At 38.7% G+C, this 20,284-nt stretch overlaps 1 protein-coding gene across 2 annotated transcripts in view; it reads right to left on the bottom strand.

Annotated features, from left to right (window-relative positions):
* The window catches only part of STAG1 (STAG1 cohesin complex component), a 354,244-nt gene that overhangs the window by 25,363 nt on the left and 308,597 nt on the right, over positions 1-20,284 (bottom strand). For both annotated transcript variants that reach the window (XM_056121608.1, XM_056121609.1), the window contains 3 exons: positions 7,304-7,396; positions 3,507-3,681; positions 355-494 (listed from right to left, as the gene is read on the bottom strand). In XM_056121608.1, the coding sequence (XP_055977583.1) occupies positions 355-494; positions 3,507-3,681; positions 7,304-7,396 (408 nt within the window). The remainder of the gene's footprint in view (positions 1-354; positions 495-3,506; positions 3,682-7,303; positions 7,397-20,284) is intronic.

Below are 20,284 nucleotides of genomic sequence, written 5' to 3' on the forward strand. Positions count from 1 at the left end.
GCTTATTTTGTAACAAACATTTATCTTTTTTTTTTTTTTTTTTTTTTTTTGCTTTTTGGGTCACACCCGGCGATGCTCATGGGTTACTAGTGGCTTTACAGTGTGAGTTGACCCCATGAAAACAAGGTGTTCTTACACATAAATGTGAGAAACTCCTATTTTGTGAACTTGACATAATAGTCAAGATTGACTAAAATCTATACTTTCTATAAAGGAGAAACCTTATACACCAGTAAATCCTCAACAATACATAGGTAAAAGCTGTCAGTTTTAGCTTTTATTATAATCCTTTCACTTATTAGCAGCAATTTATCTGCTACTTGGAAGAAGAAAAGTAAGAGTATGAAACTATACCTTCATGTAGTGTTTAAAGATGTCTGCAGCTGCATGCATATCAACAATATCATAAATGATAAGTTTGCTGAAGGCAGCAAGTAGATTCCTTCTTTTGTGTAAGGCCTCAATTTTATTTGCTTCATCTTCTTCATCACCCTCTAACCACACACACACACAAAAATTGGTTACTTCTTTATTCAAAGTAAAACAATTAGGCAGTATGTAAATGAAAACCAGCTCATATTAGAACATTGTCACAGCACAGTATGAGCAAGAGAAGCAAACCACATATACAGATTCTTCCTGACAATTTTGTCATAATACCATAATTTGTTTACCTCTAACAATGCTATCTTTTTTCTTATTTGATTAATCCTATTTGCTAAAATATTTTCACAAAAAAATAAAAATATTTTAAGACTTTTATTTTAGAAAAATATATACAAATTGATAAAAATATACAGTTGGTGTTAGTTTTCAGTTCTTTTCCCATATGTGATTGAGTTAGAAAATATTTTTGAAACTGTGTTATACATATATCTTAAAAAAAAAAGCACAGAAACCCTATGAATAGTTTCAAAGCAAGTATTGTTTCTTCCTCTTTTTAGAAGTCTCAGCCCTGTCCGCATTCCCTGCCACCCAAAACATGGGGTAGTGCAGTGGGTAAGGCTTTTACTTTGACACGGCCAACCTGGGTTCCATCCCTGGCATCTCATATGGTTCCCTGAGCAGAGTCAGGAGTAATTCTGAAGTGCAGAGTCAGGAGTAACCAGCCCTGAGCTTCGCTGGTGTGGTTGCCAAACCAAAAACCAACTGACCAAACAAAAACATAGCACCCACCCACCAAAAAAACCCCCCAATGGTTTCAGATTTCTGTCACTGTCCTCCTGTTGTTCATTGATTTGCTTGAGCGGGCCCAGTAACGTCTCTACTGTGACACTTGTTACTGTGTTTGGCATACTGAATATGTCACGGGTAGCTTGCCAGGCTTTGCCGTGAGGGTGAGATAGCTTGCTGGGCTCTCTGAGAGGGACGGAGGAATCAAACCTGGGTTGGCCAGGTCGACTGGGTGCAAGGCAAATGTCCTACCTGCTGTGCTATCGCGCCAACCCAGATTTCTAATCCTAGGAAAAATTTCTCTGTAAGGAGCTATATAAAGTTGACATTTCTGTAATATTGAATGTGATCAACATAGAGAGAGAGAGAGAGAGAGAGAGAGAGAGAGAGAGAGAGAGAGAGAGAACAAAGTGGAAATCTGCCATACAGGTGGGAGGTGGGTGGGAGGGGGCTATACTGGGGTTCTTGGTGGTGGAAAATGTGCACTGGTGAAGCGGGTGTTTGATCATTGTATGACCGACCGAGACTTGAACTGAAAGGCTGTGTTACTATTCTCACGGTGATTCAACACATTAAAAAAAAACAACAACAACAACCAACAAAAGGAATCTAGCCACATGAAAAAAAAAAGTTGACATATTTCAGGCCCTATACTCACATACAGATCTACCTTTATTTAAGGACATCATGCTTTCTTTCCATATGTATATGGATATATGAAAATATTTGTGAGAGAATTCTTTCCTTGCTACTGATTCTTGTGAAGCATCAATACTTAGAAATGTTGAAAATTTCTTTGCTTAGGACAAGTAGTAAGTTATCTTTTTCTGTCCCAAGATTAGTATGGATAAGAAATTAAATACTTGATTTAAAACTCAATACTTTCTAAAATGTTCTAATAAAAGAGCATTCTAATAGTATCAAATAGATGTGATCAGATATGCCATACATTATGGAGTTTAAACCATCTATTTCAATAGTTATCCTAAAACATTTTTTAAATTATATTCAGCTCATTTTTGGGGGGTTTATTTTGTAGGCTAAGCATAGTTCTCATGAATGAGATTTGGTAAGCCTTTTAACACTTAAGACCTGACAGTTTCATTTTGCTTATCTAAGAAACATATAATGACCATTCAGGGCTAGAAAGGAACTTAAATGCTTCATTAGAAAAATTATGAACCCGGAAAAAACTCAATTAGAAACATTTATTCCCCCGAGGGTGCAAAAAAGCACAGTAGAAATGACATCTGCACCTATATGCTCATTGCAGCACTGTTCACAATAGCCAGAATCTGGAAACAACCCGAGTGTCCGAGAATAGACGACTAGTTAAAGAAACTTTGGTACATCTACACAATGGAATACTATGCAGCTGTTAGGAGATAGAAGTCATGAAATTTGCTTATAAGTGGATGGACATGGAGAGTATTATACTAAGTGAAATGAGTCAGAAAGAGAAGGACAGTCAGAGAATGACTGCACTCATTTGTGGAATATAACACAGTATGAGACTGACACCCATGGACAGTACATACAAGAGCCAGGAATATTGCCCCACAGTTGGAAGCCTGTCTCATGAGCTGGAGGAGAAGGCGACTTGAATAGAGAAGGGATCACTAAGACAATGATGGTTGAAGGAATTGTTCGGGATGGGAGATGTGTGCTGAAAGTAGATGAAGGACCAAACATGATAACCTCTCAGTATCTGTATTGCAAACCATAATGCCCAAATGTAGAGAGAGAGTATGGGGGAAATTGTCTGCCATGGAGGCAGGTGGACGGTTGGAAAGGGGGGGTATACTAGGGACCCTGGTAGTGGAGAATGTGCACTGTTGGAGGAATGGGTGTTTGATCATTGTATGATTGAAACTCAAACTCAAACATGAAAGCTTGTAATTGTATCTCACCATAATTCAAAAAAAAAAAAACCCCCATCTATTCCCAATTGGACATTTTAAACATGTGAAAAACAACAAATATACATAATGATTCATTACAGCATAGCTTACAGCAGCAGAAGATTGGGAATCAACCAATGTTAATATAGACAATATGAATTGTTATCTCTTAACAATGAAATATATGTAGCTGTTAGTAAAAGAAAAATGAAGCTCTATAATGAGAGAGATCAGTAAGGTAAAAGTGGGGGTCTTTGCTATATACAATCATATTCTTTTTTTTTACAATCATATTCTTGTTACATGAATATAATACTACAGTTAACTTAAAGATACAGAAATTCTAGTACTATTGTGATTTTTACTTATTTTTTCTCTCTCATCTTTTTTGGGTTAATAGAACATCAATACTGATAAAACATTAACACATACCCATGCTTTGGTTCTCCTCATCTTGGTCAATGAAAACATGATCCATCACAAAGCTGAGGAGTTCAGACTGGAGTCCAGTATCCGGATTAAACACCAAAGGCTGAAGGCCCTCTCTACCACCTGTCATTAACTGGTGGCTAAATATCATCAAAAGATCACAGAGTAACATGAAAGCCTAGGAAGCAGAGAGAATCCATAGGTAAATTATTTTACAAAATAGTTATATCATATCATATCATTGTTACAAACTGTATTAAATTACAGTTCAGTAATAGTACCCTAACAGAAATGTTTAAATTTAAATAACTCTTTTAAAACTGAAAAAAATCACTTTTATAACTAGTCACATTTATGACACCTCCTCCTCAAATTTAATTTATTTATTTCACTGAGCTATATTAACTGAAATGGCTAATTAGGAGTTTGAGATTAAAAAAAAATGAGTAAAACTCAAGTCTGGAAATAAAAAAAAATCAATATAATAAATTCTAACAGAAGTTAAAATCAAACATATAATGCAAAATATTTAAAAATTAACATCTTAAGACACACTATAAAAATAAACAAATTATAATATAGTACTCTAACCTAAACCATTATTTTCAATTCTTTCCTTGGGGAGAGGTGGTGGTTTGGGTAACATCTGGCGGTGCTTGAAACTGAGCCAGGAACTGAACCTGTGTCAACTGCATCTGTAACAAGAACTGAACTTCTTTATCTTTCTACCCACTTCAATTGTTTTTCTAAAAACAAAACAAAACAAAAAAACGAACCCCAAACAAACTCTAGGGCTGGAGAGAGGTCAATAGGTTGGAGCGCATGATGTACATGAAGGAGGCCAGGGTTCAATCCCTGTCACTGCATGATACCCTGAACACCTTTGGGAGTGACCCCTCGTACTGAACTGGGAATGGCTTCTTGAGTTCTGCTGGGTATGGCCCTAAAATCGCCAGTGAATTTAAAATAAAAATTATGACTACTCACATGAAAACCAGTATCTGAAAACCTCCGGACAAATTTAATTACATAAAAGAATTATCCACACATTTTACCAAAAAGAAGTATGTTGCCAAATTATCTGTTTAGTGGTATGAAATAAATCAATTCTATCAGTTTACTATAACATAAGTGGGACGACTGAACATCAACATCTTCCAGGTCCTACCTAAAAATTGATTTCTACTGGAAAATATAATTTTGAGAAGCAAGTGGAGATGGCGGCAAACCTAGTTAGAATGCTTCCAGTAAGAACTGTGTGAGTTAATACTCTGAATTACATAAAAATGTTTAAGAGCCACTTGAAGGGAGCATAACTGAAATTCAGGAAAAATAATCTTTTTAAACCAGGGCTTTAAACTTGGATATCACTAAAATAGTGATGAAGCATAAATATATTGAATTCTTGGTTTAAGGCAATCTTAGAACTGGTGGGGTTCAAAAGGTTTTGAGAGTAAGATTTAGGAGATCTGTTTTCACTTTATGACTCATAAAAATGAGTTATGGTTCAGAGTAACATGCTTATAAGTCAGTAAGAGCTCAATTACGGATAACTTGGGGGGTGGTAAGAGAAGAATACAAAAGGGCAAGTACAACTGTGCACCTTAAGATGAAACTGATTTATTTTCCCCGTCCTACGCAATAAAAAATAGTATGGAGGGGCTGGCGAGACGGCTCAGCAAGTGGAGCATGTGTTCTGCATCCAGGTGACCTGTGCCTGATACTGGATGAGCCTGAGCACAAAGCAGGGATGGTCCCCCAGCAGAGCCAGCTGTGCTTCCCCAAAACACAAAACGAAAGCACTACGGAAAACATACATTCTGGTTTATGTAAAAGTGATTCTTAATAGATATAATAAATTAGTTTAAGAAATGCATTTCAGGAAACTAGTATTGCTCTGGGCTCCTTTTTGACAGTTAGATCACATTACTACCCAAGAATGAGGAGTCTATATGGCCAATGTGATATGCACACTTGCACCCCTATTTCTATACCACTGTCTAGGTACAGAAACAAAGGAATTCCTTGCTCGGAGAGACTTAATTCTGCTGCCAGATTATCCACAGGTCTAATCTCTTGGCACACTAATTCCTAGAATGTACTCGTAGGCTCCAGGCAGGTCAAGGAGCAGCCGATTGAGGGGGTGATGGTGAGAGACACTGAATATACAGACTGAAGGGGTCACATGCATGTGTGAGAAATTCCCGGTGAAGAGAACAACGGCAAGTGAAATGAGAAGAAAGGGGACTCCCACAGACAAGTGCTAGCTAGCATGGTTTTTAAGAATCAATAATTTGGGGCCATGGGATGGTACAGCAGGTAGGAGGCTTGCCCTGCATTCGGCCAACCTGAGTTCAGTCCCTGGCATTCCATATAGTCCTGAGCACCGCCAGGTGTGTCAGAATTTTAATTTGAATTAGCTCTCCAGATCATTATAACACTGCATTTGTCAAGTTAAAAAATACAACACATTACACGTTACGAGCTTATTTTTTTTTTTTAATTTATTTTTATTAGTGAAGCACCATGAGGTACAGTTGTAGATTTACAAATCTTTGTGCCTGAGTTTCGGTCATACAATGATCAAATACCCATCCCTCCACCAATGCCCATTTCCCCCCGACGAGCTTATTTTGTAACAAACATTTATCTTTTTTTTTTTTTTTTTTTTTTTTTTTTTTTTTTGCTTTTTGGGTCACACCCGGCGATGCTCAGGGGTTACTCCTGGCTTTCACTCAGGGGACCATATGGGATGTTGGGAATCGAACCCGGCTTGGCCGCGTGCAAAGCAAACACCCTACCCACTGTAGTATCGCTCCAGCCCCCAAACATTTATCTTTATTATTTTTCCATGATCTTGAATTCTAAGAACTAGCATAGAAGACTGTATGTCTAAGACTCAGCAGCAGTAAATCCCAGAAGACATGGCAGCTTGCCAGAGATTTCTCTGGACTCAGTGCCAAGCCAATTTCATCGGGGCACCTCAGATGGAGTGGGTGTCCTTTCTCCGCCCACTCCAGTTGAACCCTTGGTGGCCACAAACTTACAGAAGTAAAACCCGGGTATGCGGGACCAGAGACTGACTGAAGACTCAAGCCACATGGTGGTGGCAGAGATGGGCCGTCTATTCCTTTCTCCCCGCCCCTTCGGGGTCCTGGCTGTCACGCCCACAAACTGCCTCCCAACGATACTTAAGCGCATCACCAGCCTTGATCCAGATAATCACAAATGAATCTCAAAATGGCTCAGCTCCCTACAGAGATGTCTCTGGATCCCTATCATATACAATTTTAGAATTCCAGGAGCAACCTTTCATGATATTCATAATAAGCAAAGAAAATAAATTATCTAGTAGGTTTGAATGGTGGTGGGAAAATTTGAAATAATGGTAGTGGGAAGGTGTAATGGTGGTGGGATTGGTGTTGAAATATTGAATGTAATCAATTAATGTGAACATCCTTATAAAAATAAAATTTAAAAATTAAAAAAAAACTAAAAAAAAAAAAAAAACCACCAAAACCACTTGCATGTTTGTCAATACATTTAATTTTTTTTTCTTTTTTGGTTTTCAGGCCACACTGGGTAGTGCTCAGAGGTTAGTCCTGGCTTTGCATCCAGGAAACTCCTGGCACGCTCAGGGGAACATAACAGGACACTGAGGACCAGACCCTAGTCTGCTGTACGCAAGGTAAGTGTCTTACCTGCAGGCACTCTCTATGGCCCCAATACGTTTACTTCTTACTGTTCTTCAATACATTTCAATTACTTTCAGTGAGACCTCGTCATCAATAATCCCTTACCTGTTCTTTTACTGGAGTATTAACATTGGATAGGCACTGTTGGCAAACAGCCAGAAATGATTTCACCGTTTTTCTCAATACCAATAAATCCTCCTGTAAGACACATTAAAATTTGCAAGCATAAATGAAAGAATCCTAAAAAAAATTGCTCTAGGAAAAAAATAACAAATGAAAAATAACCAAACTGGTTCATTGTCAAGGAAATTCATAAAACCAAATCAGTTATTCTCTAGTTACTTTAAATGGAACGGATAGTGAAACTGATCATCTCAATTATCCAGTCTATTTTAGCTATGCACGTCTCAAAATAATTTCCTCAGATATTGTCCTTAATAAATATGATTTTTTAGAAAAATCAGATAATGAAATTGTTAGTCATTCTTATACCAGGTGAAGGTGATACTAAGGCGAGGGAGTACAGCAATGCACTGGGGAAAAAAAATCAACCAGATAAAAAACACACACGGTATTTCTCTCACATTTTGAACATGCCATAAAATGTTAAGAAAGGTAACTGAAGAGTGTCAAAGTTCTCAGAAGAGGTAGCAATCCAGCAATGAGTCAGACTATTAGAAAGTAATTACACAATTTTGCTTTGGAGTACCTCTGGCTATACGTTGGGAGAAAGGGGTTGATGCTTGAGGGACAGTGTGGTACCAGGGATCAAACTGAGGATGGCTGTATTCAAGGCAAGTGCCTTAAACTCTATACTGTTTCTTTTGGACCCTGAATATAAATAATTTTTGCTACTGGTGTGGGTCACCCCAGGTTGTACTTTGGGCCACTGGGCAGTACTGGGAGATGCAATATGGTGCCCAATCAAGTGGGCATGCTTTAATACTTGAACCATAGAAAGCACATGCTTTAATACTTGAACCATACCCCTAGTTGCACAATATTTCTAATATTAAACCAACACTATAGTAGACAGAGCTGATCAGAAAAATTCATCATAGCAGAATGGACTTTATTCTAAGATTGGCTGAGTAAATTGAATAAACAAAGTATTCAGTAAAACATTTGAAAAATATGGAAGGAAATTTAAGTGGCTGGAGAGATAGTACAGTGGTTAGGGTGTTTTCCTTGCTCATGGCCTACCTGGGTTCAATCCCCGGCACCCCACCTGGTCCCCTGAGTCCTACCAGGAGTGATCCCCAAGTGGAGAGTCAGGAGTAAGCCATGAGCACCATAGTGTATGACCTAAGACAAAACAACACAACCTCCACCCCAAATCAAACAAACAAAAAAAGGAAATTTAAATTTATCACTGATATAAGGACTTACCGTTAGATTTATAAAATTAGTAAAAATTTGAAATCATGACTTTCTGATATCAGAAATCATAGCCTTTTCAAAAATTATTTTATTTCTGAACTTTGGGCAATAACCAGCAATACTGTGGGATACTCCTAACCCTGTGCTCGGGGGTTCATATGCTTCCAGGTATTGAACCTAGGTCTCTGGTATGCAAAGCATGCACTCAGCTTACTGAACTATCTCTCTGGCCCCCAGAAATACTACTCTTCTCAGGGACTAATGAGTCAGATGTATGTAGATCACTCACCATATTAATATTAAAATAGCAATGAAGAACAATAAAAGAGCAAAAGTTGATATAGAAATAAAGTTTCTTTTAAAAGTACCAAACTAGGGGCCGGAGTGATAGTACAATAGGAAGGGTGCTTGCCTTGCCTCTGGCCAACCTGGGCTCAATCCCTGAAAACCACATGGTTCCCGGAGCCCTGTCAGGAATGATCCCTGGATGCAGAGCCAGGATTAAGACCACGCGGGTGTGGTGCAAAACCTAAAACTAAAAACAACAAGAGATACTATGGAACAAAGAGAGGCAGTACAGAACAAGTACAGTAAGGCACTAAAACTTACAGATCTGGAAACCACATATCATCCCACAGCACCAAGAGGAGTGATCGCTGAGCACAGAACCCAGAGTAAGCCCTTAAGCACAGCCCAAAAATTAAAAAACAAAACAAAAGAAACTAAACTAAAATCCTTTAAGCTAGTCTGTTTTGTTCAGGTAACAGTACTTATTCCTTTTAAGATCTTTACATCACAAATAGTGATACATACTTTATACATACTTTAAAATTAAAAATATACTTATTTCCTCTTGCTAACATGTGTGCATTATTTGGAACAAGAAATAAGCTCATCTATGCAGAGTAGTTGAGAGAACACTATATTAACAACTTCAGTATTTCTGCAGATGAACATCCAATAACCAAATTCTGGCATTTCTTGACCTGCATTCCTTGACTACAAAGAGTCATAATGGATTAGGAGAAAGAGGCATCTCCAACAGAATGTCAGGAGTGCCACAGTTGAAAGCTTAGCCCCAGAATCAACTGGAACCACAGAAAGGTCTCCAAAGAGGATAATAAGCTGAGATCTGAACTACTGAAAATAATTGAGTTATATAGAAAAGGTATTTCAGAGATTCTAGAATTCTAGAAGTCAAGGTCTGCTGATTTACGGTAGACAGAGCTGGGGGCATAAAATACCAGGAGATAAAGCTTAAGACGAAATCAGGACTGATCTTACTATTGAATGATGAATAAGATAAAGAAAAGTGGTCTCATTACAGAAACAGCAGATCTGGTATAATGAGATGCCAAAAAAAAAGTGCTATTGATTAAAGCTATCTGATTAAACATTAGGAAATACACCTGGCACAGTGGGTAGGGCGTTTGCCTTGCACGCGGCCGACCCGGGTTCGATTCCCAGCATCCCATATGGTCCCCTGAGCACCCCAGGAGTAATTCCTGAGTGCAGTGCAGAGCCAGGAGTAAGCCCTGTGCATCGCCAGGTGTGACCCAAAAAGAAAAAAAAGTAAGAGAGAGAACCCACAGAATGGGAAAGAATATTTACCCATCTGATAAGGGTATTAATATCCAGGATATACAAGACACTAGTAGAAGTGTACAAGAAAAAACCTCAACCCCATCAAAAAATGGGGAGAAGAAATGAACATAAGTTTCCCCAAAAAAGAAATACAAATGGCCAAAAGGCACATGAAAAAATGCTCCACATTGCTAGCCATCAGGGAGATGCAAATCAAAACAACAATGAGATATCATCTCACACCACAGAGACTGGCACACATTCGAAAGAACAAAAGCAACCAGTACTGGCGTGGATGTGGGGAAAAAGGGACACTCTTTCGCTTTTGGTGGGAATGCCCACTAGTCCAGCCTTTCTGGAAAACAATTGGACAGTCCTTCAAAAACTAGAAATTGAGCTTCCATATGACCCCATAATACCACTTCACGGAATATATCCTGAGGATACAAAAAAGCACAGTAGAAATGACATCTGTACCTTTATGTTCATTGCAGCACTGTTCACAATAGCCAAAATCTGGAAACAACCCAAGTGCCCTAGAACAGATGAGTGGTTAAAGAAACTTTGGTATATCTATACAATGAATATGCAGCTGTCAGGAGAGATGTTTGCTTATAAACGGATAGACATGGAGAGTATCATGCTAAGTGAAATGAGTCAGAAAGAGAGGGACAGAAATAGAAGGACTGCACTCATTTGTGGAGTATAAAACAACATAACATGAGGCTGACACCTAAGGATAGTAGATAAATGAGACAAATAGATTGCTCCATAGTTGGCAGCTTGCCTCATGAGCAAAGGGGAGAAGGCAGCTGGAATACAGAAAGGATCACTAAGAAAAAGATGACTGGAGGAACTGGTCGGGATGGGAGATATATGCAGAAAATAGGTAATAGATAAAGGACCAAACATGATAACCTCTCAGGGTCTGTACTGCAAACCATAACGAGAGAGAGAGATTATGGGGAATCTTGTCTGCCAAGGAGGCAGGGGGAGGGTGGGAAAGGGGGGGTGTACCGGGGATATTGGTGGTGGGGAATGTGCACCGGTGGAGGGATAGGTGTTTGATCATTATGTGATTGTAACCCAAACATGAAAGCTTGTAACTATCTCATGGTGATTCAATAAAATTAAAAAAAAAAAAAAAAGGTTGATCTTTAAGCAAATGTATCTTATGTAAAAAAGAAAAAAAAAGTCTACTCCTCAGTTCATCCTAAGACTGCAAATTAACATCACAAGTAAGTAAGGAATTTACCAATGATCCATCAGACAGAAGTACCTGGGGGAGAAGGCACTCACAAACAGGGCCTGAAGGCACTGTCCCTGAAAGGACAGGCCTGGTGTTGCTCAGGTTGGCTGCATGCAACAGGCATGCACTTTAAACCCCAGAATTATCTCTGTGGCCCCATAGTAGCTTTTTTTTCTTTTCTTGCTTTTTGGGTCATACCTGGTGATCACAGGGGTTACTCCTGGCTCTGCACTCAGGAGTGACTCCTGACGTGCTCAGGGGACCATGTGTGATGCTGGGAATTGAACCCAGGTTGGCTGCGTGCAAGGCAAACCCCCTACTCGCTGTACTACCACTCCAGCCCCCCATAGCAGCTTTTAAGAAGAAACTAGAGATGAGAAATAATTAAGGGAAAAGGGCAGTGAGTCTACTATAGATTTAAATGCAACTTAGATATCTGGATGCTTAAGAAAGTTTAACAACATAAGTTAGCCTCCACTGGGAGAACTATAAATATCAACAATATTTAGGATGGGCAGATACTGTATATTTAACAGCTAATTTCATACAGATAATCATACACAGATAAATCCTTCTGAACAGCTGGGAAAAGAATTTAGCTTCTTGTGGATTTTAGAACACTGATCTTTTATTCATCTCATAATTCTCCATTTCATTATGCAGGCATCTTACCACATTTCATTTGATATTAACGGTAGGAATTATGAGAATGATTGTAAATGAATTCAAGTAAACATAGGCAGCCATTATTAAGATGTTTGGTATTATATTCAGAAAATTTCAGGATGTTAAATCAGATTTTTAAAAATAAGTTTTAAGATTTACTAGTTTAAAACGAATATAAAGATAAGTAAGATTATAGAGTACAGAAGGCTCTAATCTGAATGTCTCTTGAAAACCGACAATAAACTATATTCAAAAGAAAAAGAGGTGAGTGGAAAGATAGAAGGGGGCCTCGATTTGATCCCTGGTACCCCATGGTCCCCTAAATTACAGAGCTGGGAGTAACAACCCACCCAACTGCCCAGCACTGCCAACCTCTATCAACAAACCAACAAAAGCAAACAAAAAAGGGGTGGGGGTGAGAAATTACCAAAAAGATCACTTCCTTAAAAAAAAAAAAGGAAAATATGAAAATATGAAAAGATAGGACAAAAAAAAGTCAAAAAAGATAAGCACTGGCAAATTACTTTGAAATCCTTTAAAATAAGTCAGAGCAAAAGGTAAAGGCTTTCATGTGGCCAATCCTGGCTTGATCCCCAGCACTGCATATGGTTTCCTGACTACTGCCAGGGATTATTCCTGAGCACAAAGCTAGAAATAGCCTCTGAGCACTGCAGGGTATGTCTCCAAAACCAAATAAAACCTGTTGGCTTTTTTTTTTAAATTCATTATTACCTTCTCTAACTATAAGGCATTCTTAAAAGATTTTAGTTGTTTTAAACAGACTCATTTTATATGGAATATTTTATTTTTTTCTTGGCTAGAGTACAAGAACAATAAAGTCAATATTTACTAGCATTTATTATGGTTAGGTAATTTTCCAGTATTAATTTAACTAATTATTACAGTTGTGATGGATTGCCATTCCCATTTTACATATAAAGAAAAAGGAGGGGCTGGAGAGATAGCACAGTGGGTAGTGAGTTTGCCTTGCACGCGGCCGACCTGGGTTCGATTCCCAGCATCCCCCTGAGCACCGCCAGGAGTAACTCCTGAGTGCAGAGCCAGAATAAATTGCCAGGTGTGACCCAAAAAAGAAAAAAAAAAACACAGGTTAAGTAAGGCGCATACCTAACATCTGGTTGTGGCATGATCTTGATTCAATTTCTAGCACCACATATGGTCACCAGAACACTGTCAGGTGTGGTCCCTGAGCAGAGCCTGGTATGGTCCCTTGGCACTGCTAGTTGTACCCCACAATGGAGAAACAAAACAAAACAAAAAAAAACCCCAAACACCCCAGATCATTCTGTTGGGACTGAAAGATACTACAGGATTTAAGGCACTTGCCCTGCACATGGCAGATCCTGGGTCTACCCTTGGCACCATTTTTGGTCCCCAGATCATTCCAGACTGTGTGTGGCCCCAACTCCCCACTCCCCCACCCCACAAAAAAAAGAGAAGAAAAGATGATAAATGAGTCCTGGGGATACACAGCTAAAGAGTGAACGAATGAATATGTAGTTTCAAGCACTTTGATCTCAAACTACATATTATAACCATTTGTACAATGACCCTATCTGTATTTGAGAACATTATGTGAAAGAAGCAGGCAGTATGACAGATGCAAATCAAATAATTTATAAGAAAATAAAAACTTATGTCAACCCATGGATGCTGAAAAGAACAAACTAAATATAAGGTATGCTGATGATAACTTTACAGATAATTTTACAAATTATATAGATTATAATTTTAAGAAACTACCATGTTTAAGGAGTAACTACCACTGTGAACACAAATCAATTTTTACTTAAAGAAGTAACTTTTGTAGGGCAGAGAGATAGTTCAAATGTTAAGGGACTAGCACGTGGCTGCACCACCACGACCTGAGTTCAAATCTGGGTATCAGCTGATTCCCTGAGAACCAACAGGAGTGATCCCTGACCACAAATCCAGATGTATCTCCTGGGCACCACCAGATGTGACCTAAACACACTTTCCCTCAAATAATAAATCCCTTTTCTGGTCATGAGAAGTGAGTGCAAAGAATAAATCAAAGAACAATCTATTCTTCTCTCATTTCAAATGTTATTTTCATCATAAAACCATTATTTTCTCTTATTTTGGAAAGCAGCTAGAAAATTTCCCCCAAAAAAGTAGCTAGGGAAAGAAATCCAAATGGTTCAGGTGGTAAGATAACACACTGAGATTCAAATGACAAAAATCTTCACTATGTTTCTTTAATTATTTCACGAAGTGCTTCACCTGTTTGGCTTTTTTTCCCCCTTGTTACAGTACATCAGGGGAAACCAAGAATCAGAAAACTAAATGAAAACTAATATACTACCCAGCTGTTTTAGCTATGAAACAGCTAAAATAGTTCCAATCCTTCTGGATTAATTGATAAAAAGAAGAGAACAACCTTCAAGAAATTAGGATGATGTTTTACAACACATCTATATTTCAGAGGAATGGAGTGAGATAGTACAGCTTGCCTTCCAAGTGACTGACCCAGGTTCAATCTTAGGAATTATACATGGCTTCCTGAGCCCCACCAGGAGTATCACTGAGCACAGAACCACGACTAAGCCCTAAGCACCACAAGAAGCAAAACATAATTATGTATTTCAGTGTGTAAAAAAGAAAAAAAATTTTTTTGGGTACAGCTTGCAGTGCTCTGGGATCATATGTGGTTTTGGGAATTGAACTGAGGTTTGCTGCATGCAAGGAAAGCATTCATCTAAACTTCTCAACTATCTCTTGATCTCCAAGAAAAACATCGTATGTGTAGACTGTCCAAGAGTAAAGAAAATATCTCAATGAGTATTGGCTGTAATTAAAGATAAATTTAATTTCTATTTACACAAGCATGAATGAGACCCATTGTATTTACTGGGTTGACAGGGACGAACGGAGATGTTACTGGCGCCCACTCGAGCAAATTGATGAGTAACAGGACGTCAAGTGATCAAGTGATACACAAGCATGGGCAGACTTAAAATATGGGATTCTTTTCTCAGTATATCACAATTTTATGTGGGATTTTATGTATATGTGTGTGTGTACACACACTTGCTGAAAAAGCTTTTGTCACAGCCCACTACCAGAGCTCTCAAGCTATCCCCCCTATATTTTGGGATGCTCCCATGCTCCTGGCATGGAATTATCCACTTGTTTCCCGAGTTAGAATTTAGTCTCATCTCACCACTGGATAGCATGTGATCTTAAGAGAATGTTGACTGAAAAAAGAATTTATTTCTTGGCAGTGCCCAGAATTGAACCTAGGCTTCAACATATGCAAAGCTTTATCATGGAAGCACATTCCTAGTCCCTTCTTAAGGGAATGCTGAAATCATGAGTTCTAAGTTCTTTTCTAATTTAGTACTTCAGGTTTCCAGAGGTTTTTAGAATTAAAAAAAAAATGAATAAAAATTCCTGAGCTCAGAATTTGACATAAATGGCCACTAATTTTATATTATATTAAAAATTTTTTGGAAACGGAGTAAGAAAGAAACGGTTATGAAACAAGACTTGGATCTTTCTCCCCTAGCTTTCTTCCTCAGCTAGCCAACTAGGTACTTGAGATAGAAACTAATATTAACAAGCACATCAAAAAATTACTCTGATAAGTACCAGGAATTTTGCTCCATGGCTTGGAGGCCAGCCACACATGCTAGGGGAAAAGACAGCTCAGATAGAGAAGGGAGCACCAAATAAAGGGTGTTGGGAGGATCCTCCTGGGATGGGAGATGTATGCTGAAAGTAGACTATAGACCGAACATGATTGCCACTCAATGCCTCTTTTGCAAACCACAGCACCCAAAAGGAGAGAGAGAACAAAAGGGAATGCCCTGCCACAGAGGAAAGGTGGGATGGAGGTTTGGGGGGGTAGGAGGGATACTGGGATCAGTGGTGGTGGAGAATGGGCAATGGTGGAGGGATGGATACACGATCATTGTATAACTGAAACCCAAGCACAAAAATTTGTAAGTCTACAACTGTACCTCATGGTGTTTCACTAATAAAAATGAAAAAAAAAATTACTCTGAAATCATGAAACAGAATAATGAAAAGGTTTCTCAGCCAGTGTTTGGCAGGGTTGAGGCAAGAAAGGTGGCCAAATCCATGGGTGGTGGGAGTCCTGTCTAGTTCATCCTTCTGGGAAGCAATAGAGAGATTTCTTAAAAAAAAAAAAGAAAAGAAAAGAATAAAACTACCATATGATCCAGTGATATCCACTTCTTGGCAACTATCCCCCAAAACACAAAATATTAATTTGAAAGGCTATTCACACACCTATGATATTACAGTGCTTAGTACAACCGCCCAAATATGGAAAAAAATCCAAATGCCCAATTATAAATGAATGGATTTGAATGGATAAAGAAATTTTTATATTTATACATAATGGAATACTATGCAGTTGTAAGGCAAAACAAAATCATGTAATTTGTGGCAACATGAATGGAACTGGAAGACACCATTTTGAGAGAAGTCAGTCAGAAAAGCATAGACGGAGAATGCTTTATTTATCTCATATTTGGGTCTCTCTCTCTCTTTTTTTTTGCTTTTTGGGTCACACCCGGCGATGCTCAGGGGTTATTACTGGCTCTGCACTCAGGAATTACTCCTGGCAGTGTTCAGGGGACCTAATGGGATGCTGGGAATCGAACCTGGGTTGGCCACATGCAAGGCAAACACCCTACCCACTGTGCTATCACCCCAGTCCCTCATATGTGGGTCTTAAAGATAAGAAGGTAGGTAGTAATTAAGGCCAAAGGTAACACGAAAGAACTGATGCACAGAACTGAGTTTGTGAGGGGCTGAAGTGACAGGACAGCAGGGAGGGTGTTTGCCTTGTGCATGGCCAAACCGGGTTTAATTCCTGGCATCTCAAATGGTCCCCCAAATATTGCCAGGAGTAATTTCTGAATACAGAGTCAGGAAAACAAGAAACAAAAGAACAGATATTGTGTTTGGGGCGGGGTGGGGGAGGGTGGATGAATGAAAGGTGCACAGGCGACCTTAGAGAGGTGGGTACAATGATCATGGATGTGGTATTAGAATTATGTACATGGGAAACCATCGTTGACAGTATTGTAAGTGACAGAACCTCAAAAAAAAAGTTAAAAAAAAAAAGATTTCAAGTTACTGAGGACAGAATTCATGAGAAATAAGATAGGGAAAAAGATTTTACAACAATAAAGTAAAACAGCTGTACATAAATAAAAAAAGTATTACTAAATGGATATATATGTATTTACATATACATAAAATTTTTATTTTGGCCTTTTGGGTCACATCCAGTGATGTTAAGGCTTTGTACTCAGGAATTACTCCTGGTGGTGCTTGGGGGACCTTATGGATGCCAGGGAATCAAACCCAAGTTGGCCGCGTGAAGGGTCTTGCATGTGGCCAATTGCTCCAGCCCCAATAATTATTTTTCACTTTTGTCCTCAATATTTTCTCCTTTGCAGATGAAGACATACTGCTTATATTTTTGTTACTAAAGTAATGTGGAGCAAGGACCTAACTGAGCTCTCTTTTATGCCTACTGCTACACTAAAGGAGCTAGAAAAGGAAGAAGAAAGGAAGAGACGTGGCAAGCAGCCTGTAGGTTTTTTTTTTTCTTTTTGGGTCACATCCAGCAATACACAGGGGTTACTCCTGGCTCATGCACTTTGGAATTCCTCCTGGCGGTGCTCGGGGGACCATATGGGATGCTGGGAATCGAACCCTGGTCGGCTGCGCGCAAGGCAAACGCCCTACCCAGTGTGCTATCGCTCCAGCCCCAGCCTGTAGGTTTTTACACATTTGAGTCTGTTTCCGGTAAATTCTAGGAACCTATATATGAAGAACAGTACATTAAAGTGTTTCCTTGTGAGGATTACCACTAGCATCCCCTCCTTCAATCTCTCCCTTCCTTCTAGGGAGACAAGTAGGAATTTGGAAAGGAGAAACTTTAGTCAAAGCAGTACTAGGGAACAAATTTTGTAGCTAAATCCCACATAATTCATTTGTGGCTACCTGAGGAATGTTGACTTTCTTTACTTCAAAGGACCGTGAATAAGGACCAGGCTCCAGAAGACAGAAACATTTATGCCAGACTCTCCTACTCTTGTCCCAAACAGGAACAAGCAGCTTGAACACTACGAATTTAAGACTACAGTCCCCTCAAGAAAAACAAATTAAGGATAAATTCTAGGTCCCCATGCAAAAAGGGCAATAGGGGCATTATGGTCGCCCTAACTCTTTAAAAAGTCTTTGTATGTGTCAAGAGGGAGCTGAAGGAAGGATGATTTTTGCTACGGAGAAACTGCAGACTGCTTCTTCAGGACAAGTACTAGGGGGCACTGGAGCAAAGAATACTGAGAGACTGAAAAGGAGCTTCAACTCTGGAAATAAAGGGACCGGAGCAAATGCTCACTGGTGAAATCAGTGTACTTTCATTTCAAATAGTTCTAATCCTGTTCTTGATACAAATTTCATCTTAAAAAATAGTGTCCAAAGTTGGCTAACTATTATCATTTATAATCTGAATGACAGTATGTGTGGCAGATCATAGAGAAGAAAAAGAAATTTTAAAATACTGTCCAGAGTCACACCCCACAACCACCACTGGCCATGATCCAGAGACTTGTACATAAATCTTGAGAGAGATCAACAAGATACAGAGATTCTTCCAGAACCCAATTCATGCAAGGCTGAATTGTCTGGGGTATGGGGGTGGGGTGGGGTGGGGAGGGTGGGTGAGCCCAGCACCTGTTAAATAGGCAAAACCTCCACATTCCACATTCGCTGCCATGCTGCCAGGTGGACTCCACTCCTCGGCACGAGCCTCATCCAGAAACTAATCTGTCGACAAACTCAAGTATGCATGTTTTGTGACTGAAATCTCTAGGCAGGGATGGGCTACCTGCCCCCATCTCCCTGTACTTCAGGAAGTCCGGCAGTCATGCACATGCCCCAAAATGTCACCCAGCTAAAAATTTAATTTCATCAGTAACACCTCATTAAAAATTTTGGACTTCCTGGAGCGACATCTCAAACTATACAACACTGATAAACCAAGAGTAGCACACCAGATTGAATGGGATGTAATATAGAAGGCTCGATGAACAATCTTGATGAACAAAGTATCAACACAGCAGGCTTAAACTGTAAGAACATCTTAGTACTCTTTATACAAGGGCTTAATAGCTACCTGATGAGAGCACAATCTTCACTTTTTTTCTGAGGGAACATTTTTTGATCTTTTTTAAGAAAATTATAGCCAGAAATAAAAAATAAATTACTGAGGGCCTGCTATGGGGGCAGGCTTAAGGGGTGGTTGGGAAAATTGGAATAATGGTGGTGGAAAGGCGCAGTGGTGGCAGGATTAGTGTTGGTATACTGAATGTCTATAACAAACCATCATGAACAACTTTGTAAACCACAGCTTTTATATAAGGCGTAAGGGGGGAGAATACTCTCTAAAAAGCAATTTGATAATATGATCAATTCTTAAGGCATGAATATTCTTTAATCTAGCAATTCTATTTTCAAGAATCGTAAGATGAAATAATGAAAAACAAAGAATAAGCTGTCCATAAGAATGCCCATCAGAAGATTGATTTCATTAGTAAAAATATTTAAATTAGCGTTCAACCTTTTAACACTAATTGACTAGCACCTGTACTGCGTACTAGTCTGCAGATTGTAAACAGCCTAAATATCTGAAATGACAATGGTAAAATACATGATGAATGATCATGCGTACATAAAATTGCAATCTGCAAATACTTATTAACTTTAAAGAAAATATTACATTTAACTGGAGGAGATACAAAATTATAAGTACATTATGATCTCAGTATGGTGAAAATGTTTTTAAAAAATGTACTATAATAAACATACTAAAATATTAACAGTAGTTAATGACAAGTGGTAAGATTCAGAAATCTAATTTTACTCATCAACATTTTAGAAAAAATGTTCTCAAGTTAGCCCATGTTTATATTAAAAAACTCCTACCTTATGTTTAAGTTTTTAAAATAATATGCATAATTTATTAATTAAAACTGTAAGTAATCAGGATCATAGAGATCACATATGGTTACATGGATCATGTAGGGTTATAACTCCTGCCTTGCAAGTGGTCAAGCCCAGTTTGATTCCTAGCACTGCATGGTCTCCTGAGCACTGTGGGCTATGGCTAAACCTCCTCT

This window comes from Sorex fumeus, unplaced genomic scaffold, assembly GCF_029834395.1.
Source record: "Sorex fumeus unplaced genomic scaffold, SorFum_2.1 ptg000044l, whole genome shotgun sequence".
NCBI classification, from domain to species: domain Eukaryota; kingdom Metazoa; phylum Chordata; class Mammalia; order Eulipotyphla; family Soricidae; genus Sorex; species Sorex fumeus.